The 13502-nt window shown below is 48.9% G+C and overlaps 1 protein-coding gene across 1 annotated transcript in view; it reads right to left on the minus strand.

Moving 5' to 3' along the window:
* The window catches only part of VIPR2 (vasoactive intestinal peptide receptor 2), a 104134-nt gene that overhangs the window by 70418 nt on the left and 20214 nt on the right, over positions 1 to 13502 (minus strand). The window contains 1 exon segment of the mRNA XM_031664968.1: positions 1338 to 1445. Within this exon segment, the coding sequence (XP_031520828.1) occupies positions 1338 to 1445 (108 nt within the window).

Here is a 13502-nt window from a genome sequence, read left to right on the forward strand (position 1 = left end):
CCATGCCAATTCTCTCCAGCTCTCCAGGAGAACGGATGCAGCCCAAGCTGCTCGGTAGAAATGCTACTGATTGGGCCGGGCGCGGTGGCTCAAGCCTGTAATCCTAGCACTTTGGGAGGCCGAGACGGGCGGATCACGAGGTCAGGAGATCGAGACCATCCTGGCTAACACGGTGAAACCCCGTCTCTACTAAAAAATACAAAAAACTAGCCGGGTGAGGTGGCAGGCGCCTGTAGTCCCAGCTACTCGGGAGGCTGAGGCAGGAGAAGGGCGTGAACCCGGGAGTAAGGCGGAGCTTAAAGTGAGCTGAGACGGGCTACTGCACTCCAGCCTGGCGACAGAGCGAGACTCCGCCTCAAAAAGAAATGCTACTGATTGAGGAACAGTTCAAAGTCCAGGTTCTCAAAGTGACTTCAAGTTCCAACTCAGGGTGGGTAATGATGCTAACGCTAGCACGTCCCCACTTTCAGGCTGCTCTTGCTGGCAACTCGGGTGAGAAAGTCAAAATTCTCCTTTCTTCGAATCTCCTTCTGTCCCAAATTTTCCAATAATCTGCTTTCAAACGCTTACAGCATTATTACTTCCCAAAGTCCTTACCCTTTAACCTCTGTCTAAGGTAAAAGCAAATTCTCCATAGTATTTCAAAGTATTATGCTTTCTGTTTCCAGATGTTTCTTATGTTTTCTATTTTTCTGAACAGATTTCTTCACGCTGTGAAAATCTGAATCACTCACAAAAACAAATAAACCCTTCTCTCAGGACTCGGCCAAGAGGTATTTGCCGCACACAGAGCATGCCCTGGGTGCCGAGGAGGAGCCTGGAAGCCCAGAGAAACTGCGAATTCCAGGCAGCATCAAGCCAGTGAGGTGGCAGGGAGGTCGGGGGAATGGGTTCGGTGAACTAGGTGCGTCCTGGGGCCTCTGCCCTGAGCATGGAGGCTCTGGGTGCCACATTTCTCACTTCCCAGAAACTTCCAGAGCGTGCTCTCCGGGGTCCACAGGCCGACTCCGCAGGAGGAGGGGAGCCTCCTTTATGCCCCCCTTGCCTCCCCTCCCCTCTCATGCATGTTTCCCATGCTTTGGTTCCCATGTGGCTCCTGTCTCACCTGGTTCTTTCCCTGCAGTTGCCCTGCTCTCTGCGGCTTGGCTGAAGGCAGGTGATGCCCTTCTGCTCCCTAAGACGGGCACTCACCCCAGTATGCCACAGCCGTTCCCTGACCCCCAGGGTGGGAGGAGATGCCTGAAGGAAAGTGATGTTCCTGCTTCTTGGATGGAAAACGTGGACCCTCAGATGCAAACACCCTGGAGGAGCTCAGGAACTCAACCCACGGACAGTACCTGCTTTGCTGTAAAAATTGCTGAAGACTTTTGGGCAGGGCACCGTGACCGTCTCTCCCACGTTGGCAGGCCGCCAGCATGTGATGTTGTCCCAGACGCCACTGCAGGCTGGAAGGAGAGAAGCAGAGTGAGGCGGGTGCAAGGTGAAAGAAGCGTCACAAATAGAAATGCCATTCATGAGATAACTGCCTCGCAAACTCCTTTTCTGTGAAACATGCACCAACGCAATTATTGAGACTATAGTTAGCTTGTGGGTTCATCTCAATGAGCTTTGGAGGAATAACCATATGGTAGTAGAAAGCATTTGAGTAATTCAGTGTATACCATGTACCTTCTGAATTTTAAGAGAATCATTACTTCTTGTGATCAGCATTTCCCAGTGTAATGAAGTGGGCACCACTGGGTATTAGTGCAAGGGCCGGTCGGGGAGGGCGACGCCCGGGGAAAGTGTGCTTGTGCTTCTGTGGAATCTGACTTCAATGATTATTTGCAAATTGAAGTATTTGATAATATTTGGTTGATTTTTCACTGTCAAGATGCCTTATTAGCAACAAAATCTTAGGTTACCTGCATGGAGTTATCAAATAATTTGCATAATGCATAGCTTAAACCTTTTTAGACCTCTTATTTGGTCTTAACAACCACCTGGTGAAGGTAAGATATAAAAATATTGCATTAATTATCTTCCAGATGAAAAGCAGTAAGGTTCAAATCATTTAATGACTTCTCAATGTCACACAACAGTGATGGAATCCATGTTTAAATCCAGTACTTTTTCCTACTTGTCCATGGTATTTACACTATATTTGAGACCTCTAAAATTTTATCTTATACTTAAACCTCAATATCAGAAAAGCAATGTGCTGGCCTCGGTAAAAACTAACAAACAAACAAGCAAACGTCAGTTTTCCTTTCAGTGTATGCCACCCAGACCTGTGCAATAACTGTAGGAATACATCCATGGGGAACACATGGCTTTGGTGTGAACACAGGAGTGTTTTACTTTCAAGAATACAGAAATGTCTCTGAAAAGTTGGCCACGAGCTAAGTTTTGCAGATGAAAATAGTTTCTAAATACTTTCAATAAAAGTGAAAATATGTTTATTATAAAATAAAATTACATACCAATACTTGAGTAAGTACATAAATTCATATTACATTAATGTTAACATATTTAAAGAAAATGTTGATTTTCTTTTAAAATGTTCAAAACAAGTGATCAAATACAAATGCATCACTAGAAACTCCAGATGTGCCTCAGGCCCACCAGGTATGAGCGCCCGTGTAAGGCTGCTTAGAGTCTAAGTAGTAGAGTTATTTAAGTGCTAAGTTCATAAACCAAGCACCTCTAACTCTGGTGTGTAGGGCAGGTGGTGGAGAGGTGTCAGGATGGGGTTCCTAGCCAAGAGTGAACAAGGTGGAGAGGAAAATGAAGATGTCTAGGCCTCTAAGTGAAGACTCTGCATGTGATCAGCCAAGTTCTGTCCATCTCCTATAAAACAGCAAGCTCTGGCAGTTTTGTGACTGGTTATTTTGAAGGTTCAGCTTTTTACCACAAAATGACAAATTTCTGCCTCGATGATAGTAATGGCTGGGTGCAGTGGCTCATGCCTGTAATCCTAGCACGTTGAGAGGCCGAGGTTGGTGGATCATTTGAGGTCAGGAGTGCGAGACCAGCCTGGCCAACATGGTGAAACCCTGTCTCTACTGAAAATACAAAAATTAGCTGGTTGTGGTGGTACATGCCTATAATCCCAGCTACTCGGGAGGCTAAGGGAGGAGAATTGCTTGAACCCAGTAGGCAGAGGTTGCAGCGAGCCGAGATTGCACCATTGCACTCCAGCTTGGGTGACAAAGCAAAACTCAGTCACACAAAAACAAAGTAATAATTATATGATATTGCTATTTTAAAACAATGGGCTGGGTGCAGTGACTCATGTTTGTAATCTCAACACTTTGGCAGGCTGAGGCAGGATGATCCCTTGAGCCCAAGACTTCAAGACCAGCGTGGGCAACATAGTGAGACCCCATCTCTACAGAAAATATTTAAAAATTCGCTGGAGGTAACAGAGCATGCCTATAGTCCCAGCTACTTGGGAGGCTGAAGTGGGAGGATCACTTGAGCCTGAGAGGTCGAGGCTGCAGTGAGTAAAGATCATGCCACTACACACCAGCCCAGGCGACAGAGCAAGACCTTGCTTCAATAAATACACAATAAATAAGATAATATATAATAAGATAACTAATACATAATATAAATTATAATGCAATAATTATATATTGTATAATACTAATTGCTGCTTTAAATTGCAACAGAGATACTAAATTCATACCACATCAAACTGTCTTTGCATTACAGTAGGATTTGATTCAAATGTCTAGAGCTTGTCATCTGATCCCTTCAATGTCTAGGTAAAGCCTTCCGTTCATTTGTTCCTCTATTGAACCGCACGTGAGTGAACAGAGCTAGAAGCTGTCAGGATGTGAGGACGCGGACTGGAGGGTGTCAGGACCCCGAGGCTGAGCTAGCAGCCGGAAGTGCAGCCGGAAGTGCAGCGGGAAGCGCAGCCACAGTGCGGGGGCGCACGCGTGGTACAGGCTGCAACCTCCCGGCCACAGCCGCCAGGAGGGAATGTAGGAGTTTCTCCCTCAGCTTCTCAACCTCACGGAAAGGACACCCCAAAATTTGAAAGGGCAGCACCAAGAGATGTCCCTTCGGCCTTGCAGACAGAAGCAACTGTGTTCAACAGCCAGGCAGAGCACGGGGAGATGCGAGAGACAGGCCATCGGTGTCCCCCGCACTGGCACGGGCGGAGGACGCTGCAGGGAACCGCGTCCGGGTGGAGTCCCGGGCTCTGAGACTGCAGCCTCCTGGAGGCCGGGCCACGCACCTACCTGGGACCGGCCCGGCCGAGAGCCCCGACTGTGAGGAGGAGGCTCACGGGGCCTACCTGGGACCGGCCCGGCCGAGGGCCCCGACTGTGAGGAGGCTCATGGGGCCTACCTGGGACAAGCCCGCCCAGAGCCCACTGTGAGGAGGCCCATGCCCTTCACCTGGGACCGCCCGCCAGGCCCCGCAATGCAGGAGGAGGCTCATGGCCTACCTGGGACCGGCCCGGCCGAGGGCCTCCCCGACTGTGAGGAGGAGGCTCATGGGGCCTACCTGGGACCGGCCCGGCCGAGAGCCCTGACTGTGAGAGGAGACTCACGGCGCCTTCCTGGAGCCAGACCCCCGCCTGAGGACCCCGACTGTGTGAGCAGGCGGCTTACAGCGTCTGCCTGGGGCCAGACCCCAGCCCGAGGATCCCATCTGGACAAAGAGGGGGACTCCAGAGGGAGTGGCTCTAGGAGACAAAAATGGAACCCTGAGACCACCTCATGAGTGCAGTGTCTTGAGAGTGTTTTGCTGTTGCTGTTCTGGCCCGAGGTTTGATGCCTAATTATTTACAGGTAGGTGAAAAACCCAGCAACAGAAAAACGAGGAAAAGCATAAAGTTCTGAAGAAAGGAAATGCGGAATATTATGTGGCTCAACTGTGATGGCAATAATGTACACCAGCAGTGTGAGGTGAGTCCACCAGGAGGCTGGCGGGATGATAAATTATGCTTGAGTGGTGAGAACAGCACAGGAGAGAGAGATCTTTATTCTTGTCAGAAATCTAATGGACACTGACGTAAATTGGGAGGAAGAAAGAAACGAAACAGGAGCATAAGTATGTTGTTTAGAAATAAAATAAATACCAGAGAAGAGATGAAAGAGATGCTGCCATAGGGCTGAGAACTGGGGATGAGGAGGGGCTGAGGAGGGGCCAGAGACCATTATCTTCATTCAGCCTTGTAGTATCATTTGCCTTTTACAACTTTACAAATGCCCTCTTTGTTGAAAACTAGCATTTAAAGTGTATCATAATATTAAGATACCCATTTTTAAATGTTTACATTTTTAAGAAACATTGCGCAGGCCAAAGCAAAATAGTGCGTGAACAGGCCATCAGTTCAGTGTCGGACATAAGTGATTCAAATTCAGCACAGCGAATTTGGGAGAGGCAGCGAAAATTCGGGAGAGGCAACAAGTCCTTCTGTAGGAGTGTGCGCGGAGTCACAGGATGGCATGGGAGGAGAAGGGGAGGCAGGCAGGGGCCACCCCCGAGAGAAGCACAGCCACGTGGAGACGCCTGTTCGTTTGGAAAGCAGTGGGCAGCCGAGATTTCATGAAACAAAGGATTTGCGATGAAGGTAGTGAGAAACAAACAAAAGTGCTCAGATAAGGCAGTCAGGGAAATGGGACTTGTTAAGCTCTGGTGGCAACCTAGGTTTTCGAGATGGTGATCATAAAATCAAAGGTCGCTCTGAAAAGTGGAAAATGTTTGTATCAATAGACTCTGAAAAGTTACTTGGTGAAATTCAGTGACCATTTCTAACTTATTTAAAGCCCTAAATAAAAGAGTAAAATAATGAGACTCCCTTAACATCACAGAGAATATTTGTTAAAAATAGCAAGCCCTAAGCCAGGCACTGTGGTAAGTGCCTGCAGTCCCAGCCACCCAGGAGGCTGAGGCAGGAGGATCGCTTGAGCCCAGGAGCTTGAGTTCAGCCTGGGTGACTGAGTGAGGCCCTGTCTCAAAGAAAAGAAAAGAGGAAAGAAAAAGAAAAAGAGAGAGAGGGTGAGAGAAAGAGAAAGGAAGAAGAAGGGAGGGAAGGGGAGGGAAGAAGAAAGAGAAAGAAAGAAAGAGCAAATATTAGACATGTTTAAACACAATTGTACAACTGAGGAGCCAGGTTGGGTACTTGCAATCCATTATTCAACAGTGTGTTGTAAGTTTCAGCTAAAACAGCAGATAAAAGAAAATGAACTAAGAGGTACAAACTGGTAAAAAAGTAGAGAAAAAACCCTAGAACTGTACTTTCTGTATGGCAACCACTAGTCTCACATGGCCATTTAAATGAAAGCTAATTAAAATGAGATGCAGTTAAAGGTTTGGTTCCTCAGTTGCACCCTCCACATTTGAATGTTCCACAGCGGAACATGGCTGGTAGCCATCACACCGGCATTTCCACTACCATGGGAAATTCTACTCGACAGCACTGTCTAGGGTCAGAGTTAGACAAATGTAACACAAACCCAGCAAACCTGTCTCACAAATCAGGAAGCAAAGAGAGAGAGAAAAGAGCAATGAAACCCTTTGGCTCACACACCAACGCAGAAGCTCAGAGGAGCCGCTTCTCTGGGTCATTGGTCTTCAGCTAAAATGTCCCACATAAATAATCCAAAACACTTATGAATCAATATAAATGATAAAGTTGTTTCACTTATCACCCCAATTTTCGTCTTTCAAAACTTGGCAGAGGGGTAGAGAAGGAGCCTCCTCTGATCTCAGCAGCCTCTCACCTGAAGTGATGACCAGGGCCTCGCGGGCAAGCCTGGCTGAAACAGGACTGCAGTCTGTCTGCTTTGGGCATCTCACCTTAATTAGAACACAGCAAAGTGTCACCACTAGTGCTTAGAATGCGTCACCAAAGCCCCCGAGCTCAGGCTTGCTGGCTGGGTCGCCCCTTGGCCTTTTCAGATCGTGCCCCTGACGTGCTGCCTGCAACCTCCAAGGTCAGGGTGCTGGGACTGGAGGAACTCAGGCTGGCAAAGCTGGTGTCCGAACTGCCCCACACCCTATAGCTGCCCTTCTCACCTCCGATTCTGCTGCTGCTTCCAGTCTTTCCTGAGCACACAAGTCAGCTTCCTGGGGCCACGTGCTTCCTTTCATATACCAGCTTAGGCTGCGTTTAGCTAAGTAATCAGGCAGCAGGTGTGAGGCATCAATTCGTTTGTAAACAGCAAGATCTCCCAGGGCTGCTGTGAGCTCCTCCCATCCCATGCACACCAGCTCCACCCACTGGAGATGGGGTCTTGTCCCTACCCTGCTGTGTGGCCCCATGACCTGTGCTGACCACTCGGACTGACAGGCTCTGCTCCCTTCTGGAAGGTGGTCATCATGGAAGGGTCGGAGCCGTTGGTGGGAGCCCCAGTTGGAGAGGCTGCAGGGAGAAGGGAGGCTTAGGCACCTGCTGAATGTAGGGAAGGAACAGCTTGGGTGACGTGGGCAGAACCTTCTGGGCCAACCTCAGAGCCTTGGGAGGAGCCAACTACTAATTTTGAAGCCAAGTTTCAGGAGATTTGTGCCATAGCCACACGTAACCGGGAGCAAATCTTCCTGGGAAGTACACAGCTGGTGGAGCAGAGTCACATGGGCTCTCCAGAGGGCCCTGCAGTGGGTTGGCACTAGCATGGTCAGTGCCCGCATGGTCAATGCCTTCAGGGAAGCAAGTGGGCCGAGTGGGCAGTGACCGATGGTCAGTCACAGGGGCCGGTCAGGGGGCTGGAAGCTTCCAGGCCATGAATGACTTCTCGATGTCGACTGGCAGTGGTGGCTTCCTAACTTTTTGCTTGAAAATCAGCTTAGTCTCCTAAAAAAGACATTGTAGACTGAGTGGTTCCGAAAAACTGACCCTGCGACGGTGCAGCCTTCTGACTTTTCTGAGGCTTCACAGCATCTTCAACGAAATACACCGGGTTTGGGAAAGGCTGCTGCAAGAACAGGTTCTTACCAGGATGCTGGGAATTCCTCCAGGTGGAATTCTGAGGGACACAGCAGTAACTCAGTCATGTGACACTTTCCAGCCAAAGGGGAGAGTGCACCCAGTGGGGAGGAAGCTACAGGAACCTGCAGTCCTGTCGTATCAAAGACGCTACCCTTCTCTGCAGAGACTCCCTGGGAAGTCCTGGCTCTTACAGATGACGTTACAGGTGTGACTTTGAGTTCTGGATTTGGATTTATTTTCTCATTATTTCAATTTCAATGACAGAAACATCAATTAAATTTCAAGAGACTCTCACGACATGCTCCCCCTTATCTAGGAAATGACTTTTACATATATTCCATTTTGTCCTCCCAGCAACTCCCTGAAGAAGGCGAGAGCCCCAGTGTGATTGTCCCCTTTGTATGGCCTGTGAACAGACAGGATAACAGCGAGCACATCACACATGGTGCCGCACCACGCAAAGGCAATGCAGGGCGTCACATTGGAGGTGGGGCTGCACCTGCTGACCTGAGTCATGGACACAGACGGGTGCAACTCCAGTTGTCACCTACACCATGCTTGCCATGCAGCTTATGCTCTCTTTGGACAATGGGCAGCTCTGGGAGATGGTGCCCTAGATCTTCTCATGGTTCCCCCACACCCTCCTTCCTTCTTCAGTCACCTGCCCCTACCCCACATGCAACTCCACAGAGGGTGGCAGCTAAGGGTGGGTGGCCCAGGAGGCCCGAGTCATGGGAGGCCACCCTGCTGCTGTCATCAGTGACCACCAAGTGTCAGCAGGACTGGGAGGAGGGGCATGAGAGCTGAAGATGCTTCATCCCATCAGGACTGGGGAGCAGTTCTAGGGACCAGCGAGTGGGAAAAGGAAAGCTGAGAAGCGAAGCCTCCTGAGACTGGCCATCGGCTCAGATCACAGCTTGCCTCCAACACATTGAGGAGCAAATAATTCGAATCACATCCTCCATTCAAGAAAGCTTGATTTATGTCTCAAGTGACAACAAATCTTCCTCCAGAATCTGGGCAGAGCAGGAAGTCCCAGCTGGTTCTCACGGGGAGCTCAGAGAGGCCGGGGGCATCACAGTCATCGAATACTCTCCTTGTACGGCAAATAATGGGCTGAAGGATGAGTCTTTCTCTTCCTGCAGGGGGCTGCTGAAGTCCTTGTGACCACTCCTTCCGAAAGTGGGTGTTTAAATACCTTCCCAGCCTCATGTCTGAGTGGCTGAGTTCTCTGCAATCCTCACCGCTTCTGCCCCAAACGGTAACAGTCAGGATTCTTCCTGGAGATAGCCGTGAGGAAAAGGCCCGCAGGAGGAATTCTGATTGCCCGGTTGTGATGGAGTGTGCTGCTGGATACCATTTTCTGTGTCTCAAGGAGCTGCATGTGAAAGCAGTCAGCCTGGTCCATCTCAGGGAATGAGCTTAAAACACGGGTCCCGATGAGCAAGACCAAGGTGGGAGAACAGCATCCACCTCCCCTGCCTCCTGATCCAGCCTCTTCTTGTGCAGTGCTTCCAGCTTTAGTGGGTGTTTACGGTGAATGAGATGGAGAGGAAGGAAGAGAGAAATGGAAATGTAGCTGTCATTCAATGGCAGGCGTGAGCCGGACTCCACTGGCCCCTCTCTTCCAGCCCAGACAGAGATGCATGATCAGGTCCAAGTTCTTTCATTATAGAAAGTGACTTTTCTTCTTACCTTAAGAGAAACCAGAAAAACAGTCCTTCTTGTACTGTGGTGATTCTTTGTATAAAATCTGCTGTGACCAGAACAACGTGGTATTTTGGTCTGGGGTGGTTCAGTCCAGACTCATATTAAACATCCCTGAATGGGAAAACAATTTTGTGTTTTTCTTACTGTATTTGTCATTCTCCTCACCTGTCTCTTAAATAAGGAGCAGCCTTCTACCAGGGAGAAGAGCAGGCAAGGATGCCTGGTGCGGAGGGTTGTCCAGGAGGCAGCAAAGCAAGGCTGGACAGTTCCCGTGGAGTGCTCACCAAGGAGGGACTGCCCACCACACCTGGACCCCTCCCAGGTCACGAAGGCGGGGATAGAGGGGGCCACCGCGAAGTCTCATCACACCAGGCTGCCCTGGGCCACCAGGATTCTTTTACAGGAAACAGCCTAGAACTTTTCATATCTAAGGTGACAATACACATGCCTCACTTAAATATATCTTTAAGATTCCAAGCATTTTTCCAGATGTAAATTTTCAAATTAGGAAGGTAATCTCTGCCCGCTGGGAACATGTTCCAACACAACACAGCACGGGCAGAAGAGTGAAGGCCTCACGTCGGCACCACTGAGTAGTAACAGGCTAGTGTGCAGCCTGGGCGGCAGGTGCAGCTGTGCAGGCTCCGTCTCTGCGTCCCACTGCAGCCATTTAGGATGGGCAAGAGGCTGGGCCTTGTCGCTTGTCACTTCCGTGAGCAGGTGCCTCTGTCCCTAGTATTTCTGGCTACTCTTTGAAAATTCATTTTCTAACCGTCCTAGTTTAAGGTATGATTTGGTTTCCTTATTTAATACACTTAGCTCCAAACTTAAAACATTTAAGCTTAGATTTAAACAGGGGCCATCCAGCCCTACTTTGCTGCCTCCTGGCTGACCCTCTGCACCAGGCATCCTTGCCTGCTTTTTAAGTTTGGACTTAAACATTAAAGTTTGGAGCTAAACATATTAAATAAGCTTTGGGGCAGAAACCTGCATGGGAAGAGGGGAGGCCTCTCCTTCCTACACCCAGGGTGTGAGGGGCTGGAGGGGAGGGTGGGAGACTGCCCCGACCTGCTCCAGAGGCCTGGGTGGTCACCTCCCTCCCTCCCTCCCTCCAGGCTGCTGTTCTGATTCCTCCTTCCTTGTCCTGCTGGGCAGACTCTGACACAGCCCCAGGCCAGCTCCTTCTGAACGAGGCGTCTCCCAGGGCTCCATTTACCTAGGAGAAGTTTTCCTTCCAGTCCTCTCTCTCCACCGGGGACAGGGGAGAGGCACGGCATTCCGAGGGCAGAGGTAACTATCAGGACACCACTTCTGAGTCCAGCAACGTCAGGGACTTGCTTGAGAAAAGGACCTCCCTGCTTAGGGTCATAATGAATCTGAGACCCCAGGAGTTCATTTTGACACACTGTTACACATGCTTAGGTACGCGTGCATGGGATACACAGAAGTTATGTATGATTTCTTTTTACAAAAATATGATATTATACATGTGGAAATCTTCCTTGCTTTCCCACTTAATATATCATGCATATTTTTCATGTTATTCATGTAGAATGCCATCATTTTTAATGGCTGTATAACATTCCACAGTACAACCATAACACAGTTAAATGCCCCATTTGTAATCCTCAATATCCACAATGTTTATGATACAAACAAATGGCAATGAAATAATTGTCTGATAGGAAATCTAGTTATTCAGTATTTAATAAGGGCCAAAAATGCTTGAAGTTTTATCCTGTCCTTTTAAAAGGAATTATGGTTCTTTCCCAGTCAATGAAGAAAAGCCCTTCTTTACTGCAAATGCTCATTAATGATGTGTAGAGAATTATTAGAATTGGAGAAGTCAACATGGTTTAACCTCCAAAGACAACTGATTGGATATGAATCTTGACAGATACGGAAGCCAAGACGTGAGAAGTTGTTGAACCAGAGCTTAGACCACTGTGCTGGCAACCTCACAGGTGATCCTCCAGCCCCCCTTTGACTCCCTATGAAGGGAAAGAGATGCTTTTATGCGTGGAGTTCTGGAGGTCACTTCCTAACCAGGTGACAAAGAGCATAATAGGAGGTCAAGGGGCACGACGGATGGCAGGATCGTGAGGTCAAGGGGCATGACGGGCAGCAAGACTGCACACTCGGAGATGCACCAGCAGGCTCACAGTGTCCCCAGACGTCTTCCTCCCGAAAGCCTTGGACCTGAATCTAATCAAGCCTTTAGCATCAAATTCTAGTTCAAAGGAACCACAGGGAACAGAGGAAGAATTCAACACCAAAAGGAAATGCTGAGGCAGAATGTGAGCTGGTTAGGGGACAGACCTGCTTGTTAAAACGCCTCCATTGTCAGGAGCCTCGGGCATGGTTTCCCAAAATATGCCCTCTAGAGTCTGTTAACACAGTGGGACCAAATGCAGCAAAATGTTGCCGAATCCAGGCCATGGAATGTGAGTATTCCACATACCCTTCTAACACCACGATTATATAAACTTTCAAACATTCAGAACGGAGCCAGCATTACTGTTGGAAAAATGCTCGTTAAGGTGAGAACGAAGACCAGGGTTCCTTTACCTGCAGAGTCCTGTCTGGCTCTGGAAAAGCAGGAGCTCACGGAATCCTGAGCCCTCGAGTGAGCAAGGCACCTGGGGGGCTGTGATGGGAAGCTGCTGGCTCATCCAGCAGAGCTAGCCAGCCCCTCCCATGGGGACCCCGAGGTCATGCACCAAAGGCTACAAAAACAGAACTGAGGTGATGCCTGGCTGGTGGCAGAGATGAGGCTCCAGGGGCAAGTGTGCTCCCACCGGCATCTCTCTTTGGGGTCTGGAAGTCATCTCCTGAACCACTGCTCTCTTGCTTCTGCGGAGCTCACCTGCTCTCCCGGGAAGAGACTGAACTGGATAAAAATAGGCCGGGCAACAAAGGAGAGTGAATGCTCTCACCTCACTTTCTGCCATTGGGTAGGTCCGGAGGGTGCTGGCTGTGTTTCTGCGTCCCTGACACTAATGTGAAAGCACAGGTCACGTAAAGGTGCAGGGCACACCTGTGAGCCTTTGTGCCTTCTCTGGAAAGACAGCTGCTGAGCAAGGAGGTTTCCATCTGAGCTCTAAAATGCAGATGTAACGGAGTTTCTAGAAAAAACAATTAGCTTCATTTTGGCCATCAAAGTCATTGATCCTCTACACCTATTATCAGTTTAAAGGACTAACAGCTTGATGGAATGATTCACCAGTTGAGGTGGGAAAATCTTTTTTTTGACTTTTATTTTAGGTTCTGGGGTACATGTCCAGATTTGTTATACAGGTAAACTCGTGTCATGGGAGTTTGTGGTACAGACTGTTTCATTGCCCAGGTATTAAACCCAGTATTCAGTAGTTATCTTTTCTGCTCCTCTCCCTCCAACTGGGGGAAGACCCCAGTGTTGACCGGGCACAGTGGCTCACACCTGTAATCCCAGTACTTTGGGAGGCCAAGGTGGGCAGATCACAAGGTCAAGAGATTGAGACCATCCTGGCTAACATGGTGAAACCCTGTCTGTCTCTACTAAAAATACAAAAATTAGCTGGGTGTGGTGGCGTGCACTTGTGGTCCCAGCTACTCAGGAGGCTGAGGCAGGAGAACCGCTTGAACCCAGGAGGCAGAAGTTGCAGTGAGCCAAGGTTGCACCACTGCACTCCAGCCTGGCGACAGAGCAAGACTCTGTAAAAAAGAAAAAAAAAAAGAAGAAGAAGAAGAAGAAGACCCCAGTGTCTGTTTCCTTCTTTGTGTTCATGAGTTCTCATCATTTAGCTCCCACTTATAAGTGATAATGTGTAGTATTTGGTTTTCTGTTCCTGCATTAGTTTGCTAAGCAAAATGGCCTCTAGCT

This window comes from Papio anubis, chromosome 4 (genome assembly GCF_008728515.1).
Source record: "Papio anubis isolate 15944 chromosome 4, Panubis1.0, whole genome shotgun sequence".
Taxonomy (NCBI): Eukaryota; Metazoa; Chordata; class Mammalia; order Primates; family Cercopithecidae; genus Papio; species Papio anubis.